This window comes from Sminthopsis crassicaudata, chromosome 4 (genome assembly GCF_048593235.1).
Source record: "Sminthopsis crassicaudata isolate SCR6 chromosome 4, ASM4859323v1, whole genome shotgun sequence".
Classification (NCBI taxonomy): Eukaryota; Metazoa; Chordata; class Mammalia; order Dasyuromorphia; family Dasyuridae; genus Sminthopsis; species Sminthopsis crassicaudata.
In genome coordinates this window covers 133809351-133831414 of record NC_133620.1, presented here as the reverse complement: position 1 = coordinate 133831414, position 22064 = coordinate 133809351, and the positions used below count along the sequence as shown (strand labels likewise).

Sequence of the window (22064 nt, the reverse complement as noted above, 5' to 3'; positions counted from 1 at the left end):
AATTCTCTTCCTCCCTTCCCATCCTCCTCATAAAGAAGGCAAACAGTTTGATGTAGGCTACACATGTGTAGTCATGCAAAACATTTCCATATTAGTCATATTGTAAAAGAAAACAGACTAACCAAAATAAAAACCCAAGAAAAATAAAGTCAAAGAAAAATGCTTTGATCTGTATTCAGGCCCCACCAAGTGTTTTGCAGCTTACTTACAAGATTGTCTGGGGCAACTAGAGTTTATTGACTTGCCTAAATGCGTACTTTGCTGTTTTGTTTCAGAGGCAGAATTTGAACCCAAATTTTCTTGACTCCAAAGTCAGCCTTGGCATTTGTTGATGAGATTTAGGAAAGCAATAGAGATTGACTACACATTGGGGCCATTGGCAGTTCACATGTGAAGAACTCATAAGGGCCTTTCCCTTTGCTAAAAGGTATAATTATTTATGAGAAGAGGTTACAGACAAAATTAAGGAGTAAAAAAGACACCAGGAGTGGTAAATATGAAATAGTATCAGGAGAGCATATAGTTAGCAAGGAAATGGAATTTTTAACAATTAAGGGAAAAGATAAATTTCTTAGTGGAATTCATGATTAACTAGGAGAAAGAGACTACATCATGTGATGTAAGTGCAGGAGTGATTAGCAGGCTAAATCCATAGAGCAGTTTATCATTCTAAAAGAGTTAACTAAAACAAGGAGAAAGACACCATGAAGCATGGAGGAAGGATGGAGTGAAGAGATAGACATTATAAGGCAGAACACTGTGGCAGGCTAACCCAAAAGGGATTCAGCAAAGATGGCATAGGCCACGGACAGATTTATGGAGGAGATTTAACCTCAGGGCTTTGACATCATAACTTGGCTTTCTGATTGGATACATTAAAATGGGATTACCCAAGACTGCCACTGGGGTGGGACTGTAAGGCTGAGCTGATCCCCATCTGTGCCCTTCCCTGCTTGCCTCAGGAATATTATAATCTTATCTGTTCTTCAAGCTTTTTCTGCCAACTCTACCTAGTTACCCAGAATCTCTGTTATGTTGTACTGCTTTTCCCAAAATAAGTAAAAGGATGTGACAAAATCCCTAAAATCCTGGATTCTTCTAACTAGGATAATTACTTCCTGACCCATTCAGCTACTTTGAGAACCCCCTTTATTGATACTCTTAGTTTGGATCCTGTTGTTTTGTAGGAACTAGAATATCTAATAGGACCTGTCTGTATTTGTTTTTTGTTGTTGTTTTTTATATTCCGGAAGTACAGGAGCACAAGGAAGACTCTCTCCATTGTCTTTAATGCTTCTTACAGAACTAGGCTGATCATACCTCTTGCAGTTCAACATTAATCAGATAGAAATACTTATTAAGGACCTGCCATGAGCCAGGCACTGTGCTAAGCCCAGGGATATAACGACAAAAGCAGGAGGAGACAACAGTTTAGGAGAATATGACCTAGGAAGGTTGGGAGGTTGTGGGGATGGTGAGTAGAAGAGTTGATCAGCAGGTCTTTTTCCATAGCTGTGGCAATAATGATTTGACTTTTGTTCCAGAACTGAAAAGCAGATTTAAGGAATGATATCTAGGGAAAGAATGAGGAGATAACAAAAAGGTGACCTGCAGTGGAAGATGAAGCCTAACTGGAGATAGAGAGATACTGAATAAATGAATGAGCATTCATTTAGTTCTTACTGTGTACAAAGTACTGTGCCAAATGCTTAGGATACAATAGAAAGAGTCCTTGCTCTCAAGATATAATACATAATGCATTTGATAGACTACATGAGACATTCACCAATCAGGACAGGTTAGTCACCTCTTCTTTGGAGAATGTTACATCAGCATAAATGACAAGGTCTTTTGGTCTGCAAAAGGATAGTTATAGATTTGGAATAGATGACTAAAGCCCTCTATATATTATTTCATAGTTGAAGAAACACAGATTAGAACCCCATCTCCTTGACTCCAATCCATTGCTCATTCCTCTGTGGCACAATTCCCTTCTATGGCAAGAGCAAACAGCTTTGGTAAATACAATTTACAGTTTGTATAGGAGTTCCATGATCCCCTCTCCCCTAATTTATCTATGCCCCCCCAATGTAATTTAATCATTCTTATTTCTTTTCTCCCTCCTCCATCTAATCTCATTTCCTAGTATATTCTTACTTTGCTTTCAGTAGCCAAGGTGATATTTGATTTTTACTTTGGGCACAATCCCAGTTCAGTGCAGGAAGTTTTGAAATCATCTCTTAAGTAATTGCATGTCCGTTGAAGTTTGTTTACTAACAAAATAGAAATGATTTCGTTTCTAGACTGTAACTCGGTCATAAAAAGAAAGAAAGTATTGTTGTCCAAAGAAGTTGGTCTTTTAAGATATGTCGGATATGGGTCCGGGAAAAAAGAAAATTAAAGGGGGATTTTCTTTTGTGAGACTTTGAAATTTATGTTGTTCCAAAACGTGACTTGCTGGCTGTATTTCTATGCTCTTCCTTCTGGTTAACTAAGGATTTGTCACTTTAGCTCTCTTCCGGCTGCCTCATCATCTTTTGGATCTGGGGGTAAAGGCCAAGATGCAGGCTTTCCCTGCTGTATTCATTCATCTATTATTTGGTGTCATGCTTTCAATACCATGTACTTAATTTATAATTTCCCAATTGGATCATGATTTCCTATGAATAGATAGACTCCTTGGGTAGGGAGAAACTCAGTTTTATTTCTCACAAATTGAATAAATAGCATAAATGCATTTTGGCTCTTTCCATTCGATTGAAGAAAATCATAGGGACAAAGAATTTTTTGAAAGCTGGAAAGTTCTCAAAAATCATCTAGTGACTAGCTAACATCATGTAATCACTGACTAACAGCTCCTTTATTTTATAGATCTGTCAGTTAGGAAGATCAATTAGGTGACACTGGATAGAGAGTGGGGCCTGGAGTTGGGAAGATTCATCTTCCTGAGTCCAAATCTACCCTCAAACATTTATAAATGTGTGACTTTGGGTGAGTCACGTGACCTTGTTTGCTCAGTTTCCTTATCAAATGAGCTGGAGAAGGCAATGGCAAAAAACTCCATTATCTTTGCCAAGAAAACCCCAGAAGGGGTGAGTCTAACACTATTGAACATCAAGTCAACAAAGATTTATTAATTAGGCACTTATTAACAAGCATTGTTTTTCCTGCTAGGGATACACAGAGCTTACGTTCCAATAAGGAAGTAAAAAGTCAATAAAATTTATTAAATCCCTACTATGTGCCAGACACTGTGCTAAGTGAGCATTGGGGATACAGAGAAAGGTAAAAGGTAATCCCTTTCTTCATGGAGAGAATTTAACAGGGAAGAAAACATGAAAACAAACACATATATACAAATGAGATGTATATGGAATAAAATGGAGATAGTAGAGATGGTTCTGACCCTCAGAAATAGGCAGTTTGGAGGTTTGGGATTACAACTCCAAGTCTTCATATAATAATACAATGATCTTTCTATCATACAACATTGGCTCTCAGGCTTTATCTTGTGAGATAATCACAAACATGTTGGCTAAAATGTTGAAATAATTATACATCACAAGCATTACAATTTAGAAAAAGAATGACCTAATTCATTTTTGGAAACATACCTTGAAAATGCTGATAACAATAATAAAAAAAGCTCTCTTTTAAAAAAAAAATTTTTTGTAGCAGCATTATATATTTTCAGTTAAACCAGAAACCAAAATGCCCAACAATAAGTTAAATAAATTGTTAGTGTTAATGCCATGATACTGTTGTACAGTTTAGAGAGGAGAGGCAATATTATATGACAGTCAGGAAGTCCTGGATTCAAGTCCTGTCCTTGACACTTCCAAGCTCTTTTGTTGTCCAGTCACTTCATTCATGTCTTGGGGGTTTTCTTCTCAAAGATACTGGAGCAATTGCTTTATCATTTCCTTCTCCGGTTCATTTTACAGATGAGGAAAATAAGACAAACAAGTCACTTAATTTCTCTTAACTCTTAAGATTAGAAGTTACTGAACTGGTATGGATCTGGGTTCATGGAGGAAATTTCTTCATCAAGAATTCCCTGTACTAATGAAATTATAGATAGCCTCCCATGCCTCCCCCACAAAAAAAAGGTAAAGTAATATGGTCTTATTGGAAAGAGCCCCACGATTGTGAAGTGAGTGATCAAATGAAGACTCTGTTACTAACCCACAGAAGAGTCGATCGACTAGCATTTATTAAGTGCCTACTATACATGTGGCACTGGACTAAGCACTGGATATACAAAGAAAGATAAAAAACAGCCTTTTCTTTTCCCAAGGAATTCACAGTGTAAGGGAAATGGCAGCTCTAGACAAACAAAGAACAGAGTACACAACAGCCATGACCATACAAAGGAATGGTAAAAGTGAATGGGCAAAGAATTGTGATGGAGACTTTGAGGGAATGACGGCCAAGTTAGGAGGTGTTTGAAACTACTTTCTTTTTTTTTTTTTTTTTCCCCAAAAGTCTAGCCCATGGAAAACCTTTCCTAGACAGGGCAGAGAAGCTCTCAAGAGTCTCATTGTTGGTCAGAGAACATTTATTAAACACCTAGTGTGTGCTAGGCACTGGAAATATGAATACAAACTAAAAGAAAAGGTTGCCCTCAAAATAGAAAGATAACATAAAAAAAGGAAACTGAAAAGGTAGGGATAAGGGGCAGAAATGACTAGTCAGGTCAGGGTCCATGATGGAGAAGTCTATTGAGAAGTGAAGGGATGGCAGGACTAGTCATTTTCCTCAAATAGAGGTTCTCAGAGAAGCCATCCAATAGGTAGAGACTGCCGGGGATCTCATTCCCAGTGGTCCTAAAGAGCTGCCCATTCAGTTTGTTTATTCCCCTCTCACCCTCCCACAAGCTGGTGCATGCAATATAATTGTTGATCAATGCAAAAAGAAAAGCCAGATTTAAAAATCAGATATAGGATTGACTCTAGATTTCTTTTGCTTTGACTAGACTAGACTAGACTAGAACATGAAAATCATTTAGGTTTTTTAAGAAAGTTCAATCACTACATCCTAAGGGAACCGAAAAATAAAGGAAAACCAGGACAGAAAGTGTTTTCAGAAAAGAAGCAGTGCTCCTCTTCATCCTTCCCACTGTCTTTTGCCTATTTTTGATAGCTACCATTGGGATAGGAAGTGGCAGCCACCTAACGACTCAGTTGTTAGCTGTATGGATATGCTATCATTAGACTGTTTAAAAAAAAAAAAAAACCCAAAACTTTTAAATTTATTATTTTCCTACTAACCCTCCCACACTGAGGGGGAAAAAGAGGAAAAAAAAAAGCCCTAGTAATAAATCTGCATAGTTAAACAAAACAAATGTCCACATTGGCTGGGTCTCATTCTGCATCTGGAATTCATCACCTCTCTATCTGGAGGTGGTTAGCGAGCTCCATCATTGGGCTTCTAGTGAAATATATTTTTTCATAAGTAGAAAAGATCTTCCCATTGAAGAATTCTCAAATGCTTAGTCACAAATGTAAATGATTTCCACCTTAACAGATTTTGTACCCCTTAAATATATGGCACAATTGGGAGGAAAAAAACCCCAAATTCCTGAAGGCTGATTCACTGAATTCTCTCCAAACAGTTAAGAATATGTTCTCTTCAGGGCAGCTAGGTGGTGCAATGGATAGAGCAATGAAGTCAGGAGGACCTGAGTTCAAATCTGGTCTCAGACACTTAACATTTCCTAACTGTGTGACCCTGGGCAAATCACTTAACCCCAACTGCCTCAGCAAAAAATAAAAATTAAAAAAAAAATGTTCTCTCCATATATAAGAATTTTGGTATTTGAAGCACATAAATGCAAGGTGAATGCTTTATCTTCCAATGCTTGCCTCCTTTCAGGGGCAATGTGGAACAGACAAACAGGCTAACTTTGCAAGGATCAGGGTTGAAGTCTCTTCTCTGGACAAATCAATGAACCTCTCTGTGGCCTAGGGAACTCTCTTGAGTTTAAGTTGCAGAAAATGAACTGACCTGTATGGGTATAGAGAATTTTTTTCAATGGGGGAGCTGCCCTACATCCATTAAATTCTTAGTCTGGTTAAAGAAAGATTACTATAGCTATACCATTTACATAACACTTTAATATTAGTAAAACTCTTTGCACATATTATCACCTTTAATTCTTATAACAACTCTGTAAAGTGTTTGTTATTTCTTTTTTATAGATGAGGAAACCGAGCCATAGAATAGTTAGATTTACATAACTAATAAATGGCTGAGGCAGATTCTAGCATTTTATCCAGTACAGTGAATGTTAATAAAAAGTGGATCATTAAAATCTATATAATAATATATATATTATTAAACTATATATATATATATATAACATATATGTGATACATAATATATATATGTATATGTACACACACACACACATATATATATATACACACACATATATATATATATAAAACTGTAATAAGAAATTCCTTTTTAAAAAAGACCACAGGTTTTTTGTTGTTTATTTTTTTTTAATTAGATAACCTCTAGGGAGATTTCCTGGAAGAGTGCATGTATACACACACTCTACTTTCATTGAGTCCTGGTGATTTTGCTGGATGGGATCATATTCTAGTCCTGAGTTTCTTTGACATTAGAGGAAATTCTTAATGGTACCATTGCTATACAGTAGTTTGTACTTTTCAAGGTACTTTGCCCATTATTTTTAAAAAAATTATTTTGTGTAAGCCAACCTCAACAAATATAAATGTCTCACTATACAAAGAATAAGAAGATTGTCTATGGAACTGAGAACTTCCATTATACAGAGACTTTTTAGAGCCTATGATGAAATTCCCATATTTGTCTATGGCCCCTTCAAGTCCTTCCAGGATTCATCATTTCTTATGGCTCAGTAATTGTCCATTACATTCACATACATAATATGTCCATCTCTCTTCATTTGGCCTATGCCAATTTTGGTTCCAGTTCTTTGCTTCCCTAAATATTTTGGTATATATGGGTATTTTCTTTAATCCTTTTGTGGTAGACACTTAGTAATTATATCACTCGGTTTAGGGATTTTTTTTTTTTTAAAGTGGTTTCAAATTGCTTTAGTTTCCCATCATTTTCACAAATTTGATTCGGGTTAATACTATGATAACTTGATTTCCCTTTTCTGTCTTGTGGGTTTTGAATTGTACCAGAACGTTCTTTCCTTACGTATTCTTCATAGTGACTCCTAGGATCTTAAAAGCCATGTCAGAACGGCAGTCAGAATTCACCAATTTCAAACGAATTCGGATTGCCATGGGAACCTGGAATGTAAATGGAGGAAAACAATTCAGAAGTAACCTTCTCGGCACTGGAGAATTAACTGACTGGCTGCTGGATTCTCCCAAACTTTCCGGGGCTACTGAATTTCAAGGTAAGAACAGAAAGCTGACCTGCCATGTTTAAGTTCCCTTAATTCTCTAACATAGTTCCCAGGTCTCTCCTTTTTTGAGAAGTTACTGATGTTTAAGAATTTGGTATTTGGAATTTTGACTCTTCAGAATGTTTTAAAAACCCTGTTAAAAACCATCTTAAGTTTCTCTCCCATTTCCCCTTCTTTTTTTTTCTTTTCTTTTTTTTTTTTTTTAAACTCTTTTCTGCTATAATGGACAAACAGTAACTATTGCTCTCTCTGGAAATTAGCTTATAGTTATGGTTGGAATTTTTCTAGAAAAGCAAATTAACCAGGTTTTTGCTGAAGTGAATGTTGCTAGTTAAGCACCTGCATTCCTCCAAAATTAAAGTAATTCTAAATTGATACACAATTTGTCTTTTTGGTTGTTCGAACCTGTGGAAAGAATATTAAATTTGGAGTCAGGAAATCGAGACTCAGGTCCCAGTTTTGCCACTTTCTATTTACTTGATCTTGGACAAATCATATAATCTTTCTGGGCCTCAGTTTCATCATCATCTGTAAAATGAGGAGTAAGACCACATCCAGGTCTTTGGCGTTCATGGGGTCATAGACTTGCCTTTGGTAGTCTGTCAAAGCCTGGGGAGGGAACTCTTCCCAAAATAAATGCATAAAATAAAATACTTATAGGAAATCAATTTCACTGAAATACAATTATCAAAATAACAAAAAATTCACAAACCCCAGGTTAAAAATCTCCAGAGTAGATGATCTCTAATGGCTCTAAACCTATGACTCCTTGCCTTGATATGCCAGTCCATGATCTCAGAGCCCTTCTAGGGTTGGAGGAATGCATTTTTCCCTCTTCTCCCAATTCCCTTCACACCTCCCTCATGAGTGGGTCCATTTTTCAATGCCTTTATAGTTCTAGAAAAGGTCAGCAGTATTGCATTGCTGTATTTTTGTGAATCTCACTAATGGACTTGCCTTGTGATTATTTACACATTAGATAGATGCTTCCTTGGCAAACTTTCAAGGCTGCATTACAAGCCCCATTCTTGAACTTTTGCACATACACATTGTAGCCCTGCTTTCTCTCTCTCTCTCTCTCTCTCTCTCTCTCTCTCTCTCTCTCTCTCTCTCTCTCTTTCTCTCTTTCTTGCCCTCTCCCCGCCTCCTCTTGCATGCATAAGGAGACATAACTAAGTGGGAGTTTCTGTAGGAGTAAATAGTACACCAATTAATAATCTTGAACGCATTGGAAAACCTATGAGGCTTTAGTATATCAAATCTATAAAACCAATTAGATTTTCACCGACAAACTCTCTAATATAATGAAATAGACTCCCTTTACTCCTCTCGAAGGTTATACTAAAATTATTGCCTTTTATGGAATTGGAATCAGTTTGCAGTGAGAAAAGCTCTCCAGTTTTCCTTCTGAAGCCTTGGTTTAAGAAAATGAAAGAAATGTTGGTTAGTCCTGCCAAGTCACTCTGTTAAGAAGTGGAAATTCTAAGCTAGTTAACTTCATGGCTGACCTGTTGGATGAATAAGCAGTTTAAAAAAAAAAAAAAAGCACAATTGGAGATGACTGCAATCCCTCTACCAGAGGTCTCCCCTACATATGTGGGAGTGAAGTGGGAAGGCTAGAATAGAGGGAGGTATGTTTTCTACTAATAGATTGGGGCCAGCTACCTGATGTTGGAATGACATGACCTGGCTGGATGAAGTTCATTGAATTGCTGTAATTGCCTCTTAATTGTTTTTGGCTTTGGAGAACAAAGATAGGATGGATAATTAAATTCATGGAATCCCTAGATCTCACTATTCTCCCTCCCCCTCACCTTCTCTGTCCCATCCACTTCTCCCTTCCTTTCTCCTTTCTCTCACAAAACTGAAGTTTATGAATTTTTTATCTCCATAATGATATTTCAATGTAATTGACTTCCTTTACTGTGTTTTTGTTTTTCTTCTTAAATTTTTTTTTATTAATGCTTTTTTTTTTTCATAATAATAATACCTTTCTTCCAGGGTGATTGGGAGACTCAAAGGAAATAATAATTGTAAAGCACTTGACACAGTGACTGAAATACACTAAGCACTTTAAAAATGTTATTATTTCTTCCAGTGCTGACACCTTGCAATTCTAAATAATTTGGGGTTCATAGAAACTGAACTTTTTTCTTTTATGTCTTTTTCCTTTGATTTCTACTTCCCAGATGACAACAGCCCAGCTGACATATTTGCAGTGGGATTTGAAGAGATGGTAGAATTGAGTGCAGGAAATATTGTCAATGCTAGGTAAGTAAGAAAGTATTGTGGATGGGGTAAGTGGGATTGTAATGTGAATCACATAAAAGGGATCTGCAGATACAGACCATGATCAATGTGTTAGGATATTTTTTAAAATTATCTAAATATTAACATTAAACTTTAATGCAACCGACTAAAATGTATTAGTAACTTCATATTTAAGTAAGTTAATTTTAGTGCTTAAAGCATGCTATTTCAGTCATATCCTCTTATTCATTAGAATTGTTCATTAGAATTTTTAAATTTAATTTAAATGTTCAATAAAACGTTGTGATGGTTTATTTTTTTAATCACCATTCCTTGCCTTCAAAGAACTTGACTAACTTGGGAGACAAACCTTATGTTTACATAGTGTAGGATTAAACAGTATGCTTTCAATAGTGAAAGAAAGAAATGGTGTCTTGAGAACCGGAAGAATAAAAACAGTCTTCCAGCCAAATGACTTATGTGCGCATTTTTTTTTTTTTTTTTGTATTTTATTTTCTTCTAGCACTACCAACAGAAAAATGTGGGGAGAGCAACTTCAGAAGGCTATCTCGAGGTCTCATAGGTACATTCTGTTGACTTCTGCTCAGCTTGTAGGCGTCTGCCTTTATATCTTTGTACGCCCTTACCATGTTCCATTTATCAGGTAAGAAAATTGGATTTATTCACAGAATTTGTTTGTTTGTTTTGTTTTTATTTTTATATTTGGGAGCCAGGAGTTAGCTGCAAATATTTGTACTCTATTTCAGGACTTAAACTTTTTCTACTCATGACCTCTTTTCAACCAAAAAATTTTTACGCAACCCTGTCTCAAATTTCTGGCAGTGTTTGTTCATGTGCAGTGCAAAGTATGCATGTTTTGTATTCAGAACCATACAGAAGTCAAGCAGTGCAACATGGGCAAGTGCTGCCAAAAACACTTTGGATTTGTCACAGTTTGGTTTTGAATTAATTTTGGGTCACTATGTTCAGAAAGGTTTTACTGTTGCCAAATTTTTCACATCATCTCCCACATTCAGTTATGTGACCCTATGGGAAGTCACTAGCCACAGTTTAAAAAGCTTTGCTTTTTTTGATGATGGTTTTCCCCATCTTATAGCTTTCACCCAGATTAACTGGTTTTTGATATGGACTTATATAAGCCTCCTAACTAAAAGATTAAATTGTGTGGTGCTAGGTGGTAGAATGAGACTCCTCTTTTCCTGGGCAGCTAATTCTGGATTTGGAATCAACATTAGCAAATTGTCATTGATATTTAAAATCCATTATACTAATTTTGACAAAGGAAAGGAAATCTCTTAGTGATTTTTTTTTTTTTTTACGTAAACTTTGTGACCAAGAAGGTTGAGTATCTAAGCAAAAATGTCAATTCTTTCATCTCTCTTTAAAAGATTTCAAAGTATGTTTTGCACTTGGAAAGCTTCTAAAGTTGTCATCCATTGTTATTTCCTAAAAGTGAAAATCTTCTAAATTTCTAAAAATAGAAATTTTAGAAAGTTTTAGAAAGAAAAATAGGGATTTTTAATCTTTTATTTTGGTAGCCCAAGTGCCAAAACATAATAGGTTTGCTTAATAAATGCTTGCTATATTATTTCAAATGGAAGTATTCATTTTTCTTTTATATTAGATGAACCTATCCTTGAGTTCATTGAAGATATCTGCCTAATTTTTGATTGAGTCTTAGCCCCAAGCACATCATTTTACATCTACTCCAGTTACTCCTGGTTAATGTGATTAATGGCCCCACAGCATTGAAACTATGGAGTTTTCCTCCCTAATTAAATATATTTGTCCCTTGTTGAACACCTCAGCCAGTACCCTAGGGGACCCTAAGGACACAAACTATCATAGCAGCATTTAAATAGCACACTTATTTCTGAACATCCACAGCCTGCTTTCCAATCATTCTAATCCTTTTCCATAATAAAGGATTGCAAAAGACTAACCTTTTAATATGTTTTCCTTTACCCTGGGTATCCTGTGGGATGACAATAATTTTTAATATAACCAAGTTGTTTGATTTTTAGTGTTCTCAACTGAAAGCAAAGGATCTTGGTGAATCCTGTGCATTTTAGAAACATGGCATAATTATACTAATACCAGTGCCCTCAGTGAATTAATAGTCCCTTTGGCCTCAGGCTTGTTGAGTTAAGCACACCTCTTCCCCCAGGTACCATTGTCAAGTTATGATCTGAGTAATGATTATGAAGTTTTAAGTTTTTGCTATACCAGGGGCTCTCTCATCAATGGCTTTTTCCATTAAAAGGTTAAAATATTTTTAAAAAGTATTAAAAAAATATACTTGAAATGGCATGGATTTGTCCACTCCATCTCATGTTCAGATAACTGAGAATAAGAATCCTCACTCAACAAAGGTTGGTTTGAAATCATCTCTGGAGACCTTTGCAAGTAGTCATCATTTTCCTGTGTTCTGCAAATATGCCATATTTTTGGATGTTCACTCCTGAATATCTTATACTCATGGCAACCTTCGGGTCACAATAACGTCATTCAGATGGAGTGCTCCCAGAAGTGTGAATTCATATTTTTGCTGGGAGTGGAATAAAGTGGGATCAAACAATAAAAAGCAGGTACAAAGCAAGAATAAATGAATCTTTAGCTTCCTCAGTTTTATGAAATACCTTTTGTGACATAGGGCTTGCTTAAAAGTGAGCCTTACATAAAGATATCTGAAATCCTATTGTACCTTATTACTGCCATACAGTAACCAGTCATCAGGCTAAAGAACATTTCTTTATAATGGGATAATACAAATGGAATGTCTTCTCAAGGGTATAGTAAAGTATTCCTTGGTTACTGAAGATGTGATTGGCAAAATGATACAGGGGAAATTTTGAATGCTCTCTTTTATACTAAATTGCCTGTGCCAAATAGATGGTTTGGGTTTTATCTTTCTGGGCATAGAGATATTAAACCAACTTTTTTTCCTTGCTGTTCTTGGATCCCAGGGATGTAGCAATTGATACAGTGAAGACCGGCATGGGAGGAAAAGCTGGGAACAAAGGCGCCGTTGGCATCCGATTTCAGTTCCACAGCACTAGCTTCTGTTTTATTTGTAGTCATTTGACTGCTGGACAGTCACAGGTGAAAGAAAGGAATGAAGACTATAAAGAGATTACACAGAAGCTCAGTTTCCCCATGGTAAGAAATTCCACATCTAAGGAATTGGAATTTGGTAGGCAGACCCTTGAAACTATCATGAGGTGTCTGGTGGAACGTGATAATGATGGTGGTGGTAGAGAAGGGAGTAGAATACAATTTATGCGACTTTGCAGTTATTTTTGCCCGCTGAATTCAGTTTCTATTTTAGTACATTTATCTTTTATATATGTCCATCCTTTGTATATCTCTGTTCTTTTGTAAATTTCCTGATGTATCATTTCTATTTTATTTCCCAAGAGATAAAATGCTGGATAAAAAGAAATGCCCCCCAATATTTCAGTGTTTTGCACTGATATTTTGGGCAAGTAAGCAAAGAACCCTTGAGTCTAATTAGAATAAAGTACAATTACACCAAAATTCGAAATGTCATATGTATATTATGATGCATCTCAGCCTTTGTTAGTATGGCTACTATTCCTGTGGAAATCGGATAGGAAACATTATAAAAGCTGATTCATATTTAATAATCCTCTCTCCTCATACAAAATTCCCTAATGGGGAGCAAACTGTGAGAAGCTGACCATAACATAAACAATGTTGCCCTCTAGTGACCATGTGGGGTCCATGGTGTTTTCCTAAGTAAGGAAATTGGAATTGTACTGTTGCTTTCCATTAGTAAAACCCTGGGTTGTTCCCAGCGGGGTTGGATTTTGCACTTAGCCATTTACATACTCTCTTGGTTCTTGTGAGCAAATAGTTTAATTGAAGTCTGTTCATGGAGTTGTCATGTTGACACTGAGCCTTTGACAATGACTTGATTTTCCTTGTCTATATTCTAACTGGGTTGTATGTTGCATATAAAATTTCACTGCTAAAATTTCTCTTCATTATTTTGTGGTGCATTAGATAAGGAAAAATACAAGTTAATTTAGGATATAGTTTGCCATGTGATTTATGCCTTCTAAGTTCTTCATTGCACTCTGTTTTTATAAATGTATGATTTATTTTTTGCTGAGCTTTTGGGGAAAAAATCATTTTTAATGGCCCATCTGAAACCTGAAAGTGTCAGATTTTTAAAAATTCTTTTAAAAACATTCTTTAAAAAAAAAAGATTTTGCCTTATAGTTAGTGTAATTATTGACTATTCACATTTATAATAAATAGTTGTGTGTAGTTAGTGTGTGTGTAAATACATGTGCCATTAATAACAATTGCTATAAATATATACACACATACATACACACACAAATATTACCTTAACTAACATTTGTATAGTGCTTTAAATATTTGCAAATTGCTTTATTTTATCTCATTCATTTGATCTTACAGCAATCCTATGAAGTAGTGCTATAAATTAACCCTATTTTAGAGATAAGGGAACAGGCTAAAGAGGTTAAGTGACTTGCTCAGTCACATAGTAAAGGATTGATGTAGAATTTGAACTCAGATCTTCCTCACTCACTCACAAGAGGGACATTGATGTGTCCCTCTTAACAGAATAAATGTGTGTATTTTGTATGTGTGAATACACATATATGCACAGATATATACATATGTATATATGACTACATATATTTATTTCTACCTATAGTTATATAACAGTTACATTTTATATGCCACACACACACACACATACATACATACGTGCATGTATATGTACATCTGTTAGGTTCTTACTAAGTGCTAATTGGGCGCCATTTGTAACATGCCCTCCTGGCAGTTACAATTAATAGTCTGTCCTAGGCCCAACACATCTCACATGTTCATATTTGTTCTGGCTAACTTGACTATATTTTTTTTTTTCAAAACTAAGATTGGGATTCCTCTGGGGAGAGGTGTAGAGGATCATAGAAAAATAGACCTACAGAGCCTTAAATGGCTGTTTTTAGGTGATATGGAGCTATTCTTAAGAACAAGCTGTCAGCTTATTTTTATTTAGGGTTGGGGACTGGATGGGAGCAGCAAAGAACTTGGTGATGGGGAACTGTTAGTTCAGCTAATATGCTGTTTGGATTGAGAAAATTTATAGTGGCAAAAGTAAAGAGCCTCATGACTGTACTTGGTGTCCAGTTGGACTTGGAAACTGCTTAAAATAATTATACAATTTACAGTTTGGAAACCACTATTCTAGATGGTCAATCTAATAAGCATCCATAATTTGTCAGGACACTGTGCAAAAACTTTTAGACAAAATATTTAGATAAAGACTGGTCTTAACCCATTGTTTTTTAAGCTCCGTCAGACTCTCTGACTGCCTGCTATGGGGAAGCTGCGTATTCATAGAGGAATATGCTGTATCTGCAGGTAATGGTGAAATGTTTAGAAGGCATCAATAAGAAGTTTATGACATTTTCCATAAACTCCATTTTACTAAGTAATACTAAGTGCTTGGGTTAAGCTGTCATTTTAAAATGTAAACTATATTACTAAAGTAAAGGAAATCACAATGGCAATCTATCTTAAGCAGAACTTGAACTCAGATTATCCTGATTCCAAATTCAGTGCTTCATCCACTAGGACAAGTAGCCACATTGAAAGAAGCATTATAGTTCAGTCATTTTACAATCCAGTCCGACTCTTCGTGACCCCATTTCAGGTTTTCTTGGCAGAGGTACTGGAGTGGTTTGCCATTTCCTTCTGAGGCAAGTTAAGTGACTTGCCCAGAATCACATAGCTAGTAGATACCTAGGGCTGGGTGTGAATTCAGTTCTTCAGACTTGGTGCTCTATCCACTGCACTATCCAACTGCCCCTCCGTTGCAATTTATTTAGCCATTCCCCTACTATTAATCACTTAAGTTGCTTCTAATTTTTTTTTTTTACAAATAAGTGCTGCTTTGAAAACTTTGAGCTGATACTGCATAATGATTACTCTCCCAAAAAATTCAGCAAGTTTGTGATTCTCCCATCAATGAATGAGTGTATCTGTTTCTCTACAACTCTGCCAGAGTGTAATTTCATTGTCTTTATATTTTTTGCTAATTCTATGGCTACAAAATAATACTTCAGAGTTTAATTTACATTTTTTCTTAATTTTAGTGGTTGAACTTTTTTTTACAAATTGATTATTAATTTATTATTGATTTAAAAAATTGTTGTAGATGTTTTCCATTTGCAATTGAAACTCATTTCCAAAACATTTGATGACTACTAATCCAAAATAGAACATTGAGTTGGAAATATCTAAGAAGGAAATTTAGGTTTTTGAAGTAAAAAAAGTCTTTGTTTTTGTTTATTTTTAAAGAGACTGATTCTATGTGCCATTTTGGTTGACCAATTTTATATGTTCCTGTATCTGCCCTCCCTTTGCTATCAACTTCTATGAAAATATGCTTTTCTTAATAGTTTATTTGTTTGTTTGTTTTTACACAATCAGGGAAGAAGTGTCTTTTCTCATGATTATGTATTCTGGTGCGGAGATTTCAATTATCGAATTGATCTTACTTATGAAGAAGTCTTCTATTTTGTTAAAAGACAAGACTGGAAGAAACTTCTAGAATTTGATCAGCTACAACTACAGAAATCCAGTGGAAAAGTAAGCCATTTTGGGGTTAGAGACTTTATTTTAGAACACTCATTCCTGAAAGCTAGTTTGAACTGGCTGATTGCAATGAGTAATCAATCAGATAGAAGATTCTGTACTCTAATGAGCTTGGCTTAGTACTGGCTTTAGAGGCTGAGGAACTAAGCTCAAAACCTTTATTTGCCTTTTAGTATCTCTGTGATATCAATCCAAAAAGGACCAGCCACTGTTTTAAGATCTGGTAAACAGTCCTTGCCCTTGAGGAGCTTACATTCTAATGGCAGAAGACTGCCCTTGGAGGAGAATTGAAAAGGGAATGGGAGTGGAAAGAGATGAAGATACTTGTTCTGGAAAGGAACTTAACCGGGTCCAGCCAGTCTAAGGGAGAGACCTCAGAGGAGGAAGGTGTTTCTGGGATAGAATGAGTCTCCATGAGTAGAAGGGGTTTCTGGGACATTATAGAGAGAGACATATAACCTGTAGAGGAATGAAGGAAGGAGATGTTGGACTCTGAATTTCAGGTATAATTTATAAATGGAGGTTAGACTAGATGATGACCCTTTCAGCCTAAATCCCATGAACCTAAGTATTTCTAATTAAGTAGAAAGTAAATATGAACTAGGGTGGTACAATGGATAGTTCTCCGGGCCTGGAGTCAGGAAGATGCTCAAATTCAGCTTTAGATACTTACTAGCTATGTGTCCCTGAGGAAGTCACTTAACTCTGCCCATGTTATCTGTAAAAGATAAGTTAGAGAAGGAAATGGTGTCTTTGCCAAGAAAATCCTACAGAGATTCAGGGAGAGTTGGACAAGATTGAAAATGACTGAACAACAAAAAAGAGTGTATGTGGTTGTTGTTATATACTCATACCGACACATATTCTTCCCCTACCCTGCTCTTCTCACTCAAGTGTAATATGACTCACAGCAAAAAAAAAATAAAAATAAAAAAAAGTTCATTTCCAGATCAAAAAGAGTAGTTTTAAATAAAGGGACACGTTTTGGAGAACTTTGAAGAAGAGTTGACAATTATACAAAGAGAAAGTTACTTCTGACTCCAGCTAAGCAGGGAAATTTTTGTCCAAGTGGAAACTAGCTTTGGCTGCCAATAAAACAAAGTTCATAATGCTGCAAGTCTCAAAAATAGGCACAGCAAGCATGATATTTTGTCTACTTTATTAAAGTCTGTTGTAACTATCAGAATGACCATAAATAATTCTCCATACTTGGACAGAGACTCTTGAGCTAGAAGTGCATCTGCACAAGGGTCATCAAATAGTGCCATTTGGGGAGCTTTGATTAAAATTGGTATATGTGTGTGTGTGTAGAAGCTGAATATATTCAGTATGATTTTATGTACATTCATAATATATTAAACACAGGGGATATTTTATTGATGTTTTCACCCCTAGGATTTAAAATGCTAATCTGTATTTCTAACAATTTTCAAAATACATTTGCCTGGAGATTTGGTCTAGAGGAGACAAAATGGCATGATTGATAGAAAGAATGTTATTTTGGGAGGCAAAAGGCCAAAGTTTGAATCATGGTGCTGCCATTTTACTACTAAGTCAGTTTCTTTGTCTGGAAAATGAAGGAGTTAGAGTTGGAGACTTCATTGTTTCCTTTTGTCTCTAATTCTACATAATACTATTATCATTTGAATCTCTTCCTGTTTTCTGACATACAGGACTGTATACATTTCAGGGGTTCCTTAAAATATGAATATCAGTAAGAGAAATGCTGTAGATATTCTGAATTATGTAGGGGATGTTAATTCTCTGTCATTCAGTATCTTCTTTTCAGCCCTTTCAATAACTGATTAGTATTATCTAGGCAGTTAAGTTGCTCAGTGGATAGAATTCCAGACTTGTATTGAGTTTGAATCTGGCCTCAGATATTTGCCAGATATACAACCTTACAGCCTCTGTTTCCTTATCTGTAAAGTAGGAACAACAATAGGGATATGGAGAGGCTCAAAAGAGACAGTATATGTAAAATGTGCCATAGATTAGCCTTTATTATTATTCTGGTAGGATGAGCCAAAGCAGAAAGCACAAGTTTCATGGAATCCCACCTGATAATGGTCCCAATAAGTAGTTTTCAAATGAAAGACTTTGTTAACTATAATGAGATAGGGATTTCTCAGAAATTTCCTGCTATGTTGTCTCTGTCCTAACCAGCAGCACTGATAGTGAAGAGTTTTATATAAAAAGACATCCATTCCATAGGTATTGTCTTATGATACTTTTTTTATTTTCCCATTTCCATGTCTGTGAACTCTAAAAGTCATAAGGTTACACCTGAGCATCTCTCACCATATCTCAAGCATTGCTATTGTTAGGAGAAACTTTATGTTGAAGAAAGGCAGAGAAATAGAGAATAGGATCATAGGGCTAAAGAGCTGAGGGGAATCTTAAGAGAGCTAATATCTTCATTTTACAGAGGAGGAAATTAAGGCACAGAACCACAGTGGCTTGCCCAATGTTACCTAGGTAGAAAGGATTATGTAGTAGTCCTACGTAGAACTATGTCCCTTGGTTTCAAAAGCAGCACTTCTTATACTGCAGCATTTTGCCTCCTTACTTTAATTATTTAATATTAGTTATTCATGATTATTTCAATTATCAGCAATTATTAATTTATTGAGACACTCAGACCACTGGACAACACTTTTTGCTTTTGTATTTTTTAAAAGCTCCCATTCCTATTTTCAGCATTGTTTTTAGTATATAAAAAGTAGTATAGTATAGTATAGTATAGTATAGTATAGTATAGTATAGTATAGTATAGTATAGTATAGCATAAAGATGGCATTAAGCTATATTAATATATAGTGTTTTGGTAATACACATATTTTTGCATTTGACACAGAAAATCAAGAAGAATTAAGTTGGCAATTTGATTTTTTTTTCTTGATAGATCTTTAAGGATTTTCATGAAGGTACAATTAATTTTGGACCCACGTACAAATATGATGTTGGCTCAGAAGCTTATGATACAAGTGATAAGTGTCGTACCCCAGCCTGGACTGACAGGGTACTATGGTGGAGGAAGAAACATCCTCTTGATAAAACAGGTCAGTGAAAATGAAAGACTTAGAAATGTTGGGTACATCAGAGTGATCGTTTTTTTAAACAGTCCAACAACAGCAAACTTCTCATGTGCACTAAGCACATCTTGTATCCAAAAATCATACCAGATTTTTGTTATGAAAGATACAAAACACATGCCTAGACTATCCAAAGCCTCTTAAGTTGGACATTAAGTTTTGGGAGATAATGTTGGACCATCTCCACCTGTGCTGCCACCCTTTTTTTACTTTTCACTGTGCTACCATCACATTTTAGTTCTGTCCAAGGAAAGAGGATGCTAATTTCAAAAGATGTGACTTTTCATCTTCTCCTTCTTTGGCACTCTTTAATTTTACTCTTTCACATGCATCTTTTATCAGGCTCCTTCAGATCTTTGCCTTCTTATTCTATTTGACTAAATTTTGCTAATTCAAAAGTGAAAAGATGAACATAAGTCAAGATTTAGCTGGGTAGACAGTTTACTATTTCAGCACCCAACAAATACTTCTTGTGTGCCCTGCTGGGCATTCAAGTTGGATAAAAATTGTGAGAAATGGACATGCTTTTTAAACAAGCAAGATACTCAAACTAAGCTTCTCTTGTGGGAAATATGCTAGAATTCAGTGCTAGGAAATGTGTACACTCAGATAAAAAAAAAGTCCATTTTCTGTCAGTTAATATTTACTCAGAAGTTGTGTTATATGTCACTATGCCAAGCTCTTTGAAGTGGGGCTTGTCAGAATAAATATTCTCAGACTCTCGGAGTAATTTCATTCCCAAGTTTATTCCCTAAGCAAAATGTTTAATCTCTTGATATAGTGAAGGGTGCCATCAAATTTGAATGATAAGCTTGATGGACCTAGAAAGAATTTTATTCCGCTTATGCTACAAAGAAATGCAAGCAATACTGAAATTCATGTGCCCTTTGTTATGATACAACTATATCTGCATGAGCCTGCATCTCCCAAATTTGAATTTATATGCCAGTGTGAAGAGTTTAAGATGGTGTTAGCTTAGTGTTGTTGTTGTTGTTGTTTTTTAAACCACATTCAGTTAAACAAATGTGTTAAGGAAGATGCTATACTAGGCACTATGGGTCAAAAAATGAAAAGTGACAGCTCCTAGCCTCTTAGGAGGCTACAATCTAATAAAGAAGGGAATAGATACAAAAGATAATTATCATACAAAGAAGAATGTCATTTTGGGTCTAAGCAAAGTACAGTTAATGACATTGGAAGTGAGGCTTTCTGCTAAGGGTATCAGACAAAGCATCTTCTTAAGTGGATCTTAAAAGGACTTCTTAGGTAGGCTTTAAAAGGAAGGAAAGATTCCTGAAGCCAGAGATGTGGTGAAAATGAGAGTAGCCTGCACAAATGCAGACATAGGGCAGATGAGTCCAGTTTGAGTAGGTGCATGAAAGGGAAGAGGGAAGTAACATGTCAGTAAAAATAGATCAGAGCCAGTCTACGTGAAAGGTCTTAAATTTCAGTAGTCAATGTTGGATGATAAGACTTTGTATTTTATCCCCTAGATGATCAAGAGCTACTAAAGATTTTTAACCAAGGAAATCATATTAAACTTACTTATTAGTTATTTTGGCTGTTATAAATGTTTTTAGGATGTTTTGGGGAAGCTGGAGGCCATTTAGTAGGCTGTTAACAATAGTCAAGAGGAAGAATAAGGATTTTGAATTGAAGAATAAGGAACTTGAATTAGGTTGGTCACGATGTGGGTTTTATAGAAGTAGAATCAATTGATAACTAATCAGATTTAGGGGATGTGGGAGAAGGAATCAAGATGATGATCTATCTTCTAGCCTCTATGTCTAAGAGGTTAGAGACATCATTACTAAAATTGAAAAGTTAGGAGGGGCAGATTTTATGGATTAGATTAATTTCATTTTGGCCATGTTGAACGTATGTGGAAGCTTTGGTTCTAGTGATTTAGAAATTTAGTCACTGGAGCCTTTGAAGAGTTTCTTTAGAGGTCTGAGCCATACCACAGGTGCTATTTAAGAAAGTAGACAGTAGCAGTGAAAGGAAGAAAGAGAGCTATAGTTTTTTTTTTTTTTTTGGTAGGGTGGGATTATACATACAGGTTTTCAATGGAAGTGGGGGATAATAAGGGAAATACCTGTGATGGAATATAAAGATGTGAGGAATCAGAAGATCACATAAGTGTCCTGTATTTGTTTTCTGCCTCGGAAGATGAGAATGATAATTTCATTTTCTAAGTGAAGACTAAATAAACTCACCCGGTATTTTGGAAATAATAAAGGGATTCATAAATACAATTATCTTTTTCATTTTGGATTTATTTTTAAGTATTATATTTTAATGCGTGTGTGTGTGTGTGTGTGTGTGTGTGTGTATGTACATATTTTTTTAATTGTACATTTCACAAATGGAATATCCTTTTAGCGGGAGAGCTCAATCTTCTAGACAACGATTTAAATGTTGACACAAAAATCAAGCACACCTGGTCTCCTGGTGCTCTTATGTACTATGGTCGAGCAGAACTTCAGGCTTCTGATCACAGGTAATGTCCTTTCAGGGGCTCAGATGCCTCAAAATATTTTACCTTCAGGTTTTTAATAGCTTGTACTTGGATTTTGTTGTGGTCTCTTACATGATTTGAAAATGCCAGTTCTGATCTCTTACATCTT

At 35.7% G+C, this 22064-nt stretch overlaps 1 protein-coding gene across 3 annotated transcripts in view; it reads left to right on the top strand.

Annotated features, from left to right (window-relative positions):
• The window catches only part of SYNJ2 (synaptojanin 2), a 130857-nt gene that overhangs the window by 87028 nt on the left and 21765 nt on the right, over window positions 1–22064 (top strand). For all 3 annotated transcript variants that reach the window (XM_074309431.1, XM_074309430.1, XM_074309432.1), the window contains exons 12-18: window positions 7211–7402; window positions 9601–9682; window positions 10185–10325; window positions 12649–12841; window positions 16178–16336; window positions 19248–19404; window positions 21820–21937. In XM_074309431.1, the coding sequence (XP_074165532.1) occupies window positions 7211–7402; window positions 9601–9682; window positions 10185–10325; window positions 12649–12841; window positions 16178–16336; window positions 19248–19404; window positions 21820–21937 (1042 nt within the window). The remainder of the gene's footprint in view (window positions 1–7210; window positions 7403–9600; window positions 9683–10184; window positions 10326–12648; window positions 12842–16177; window positions 16337–19247; window positions 19405–21819; window positions 21938–22064) is intronic.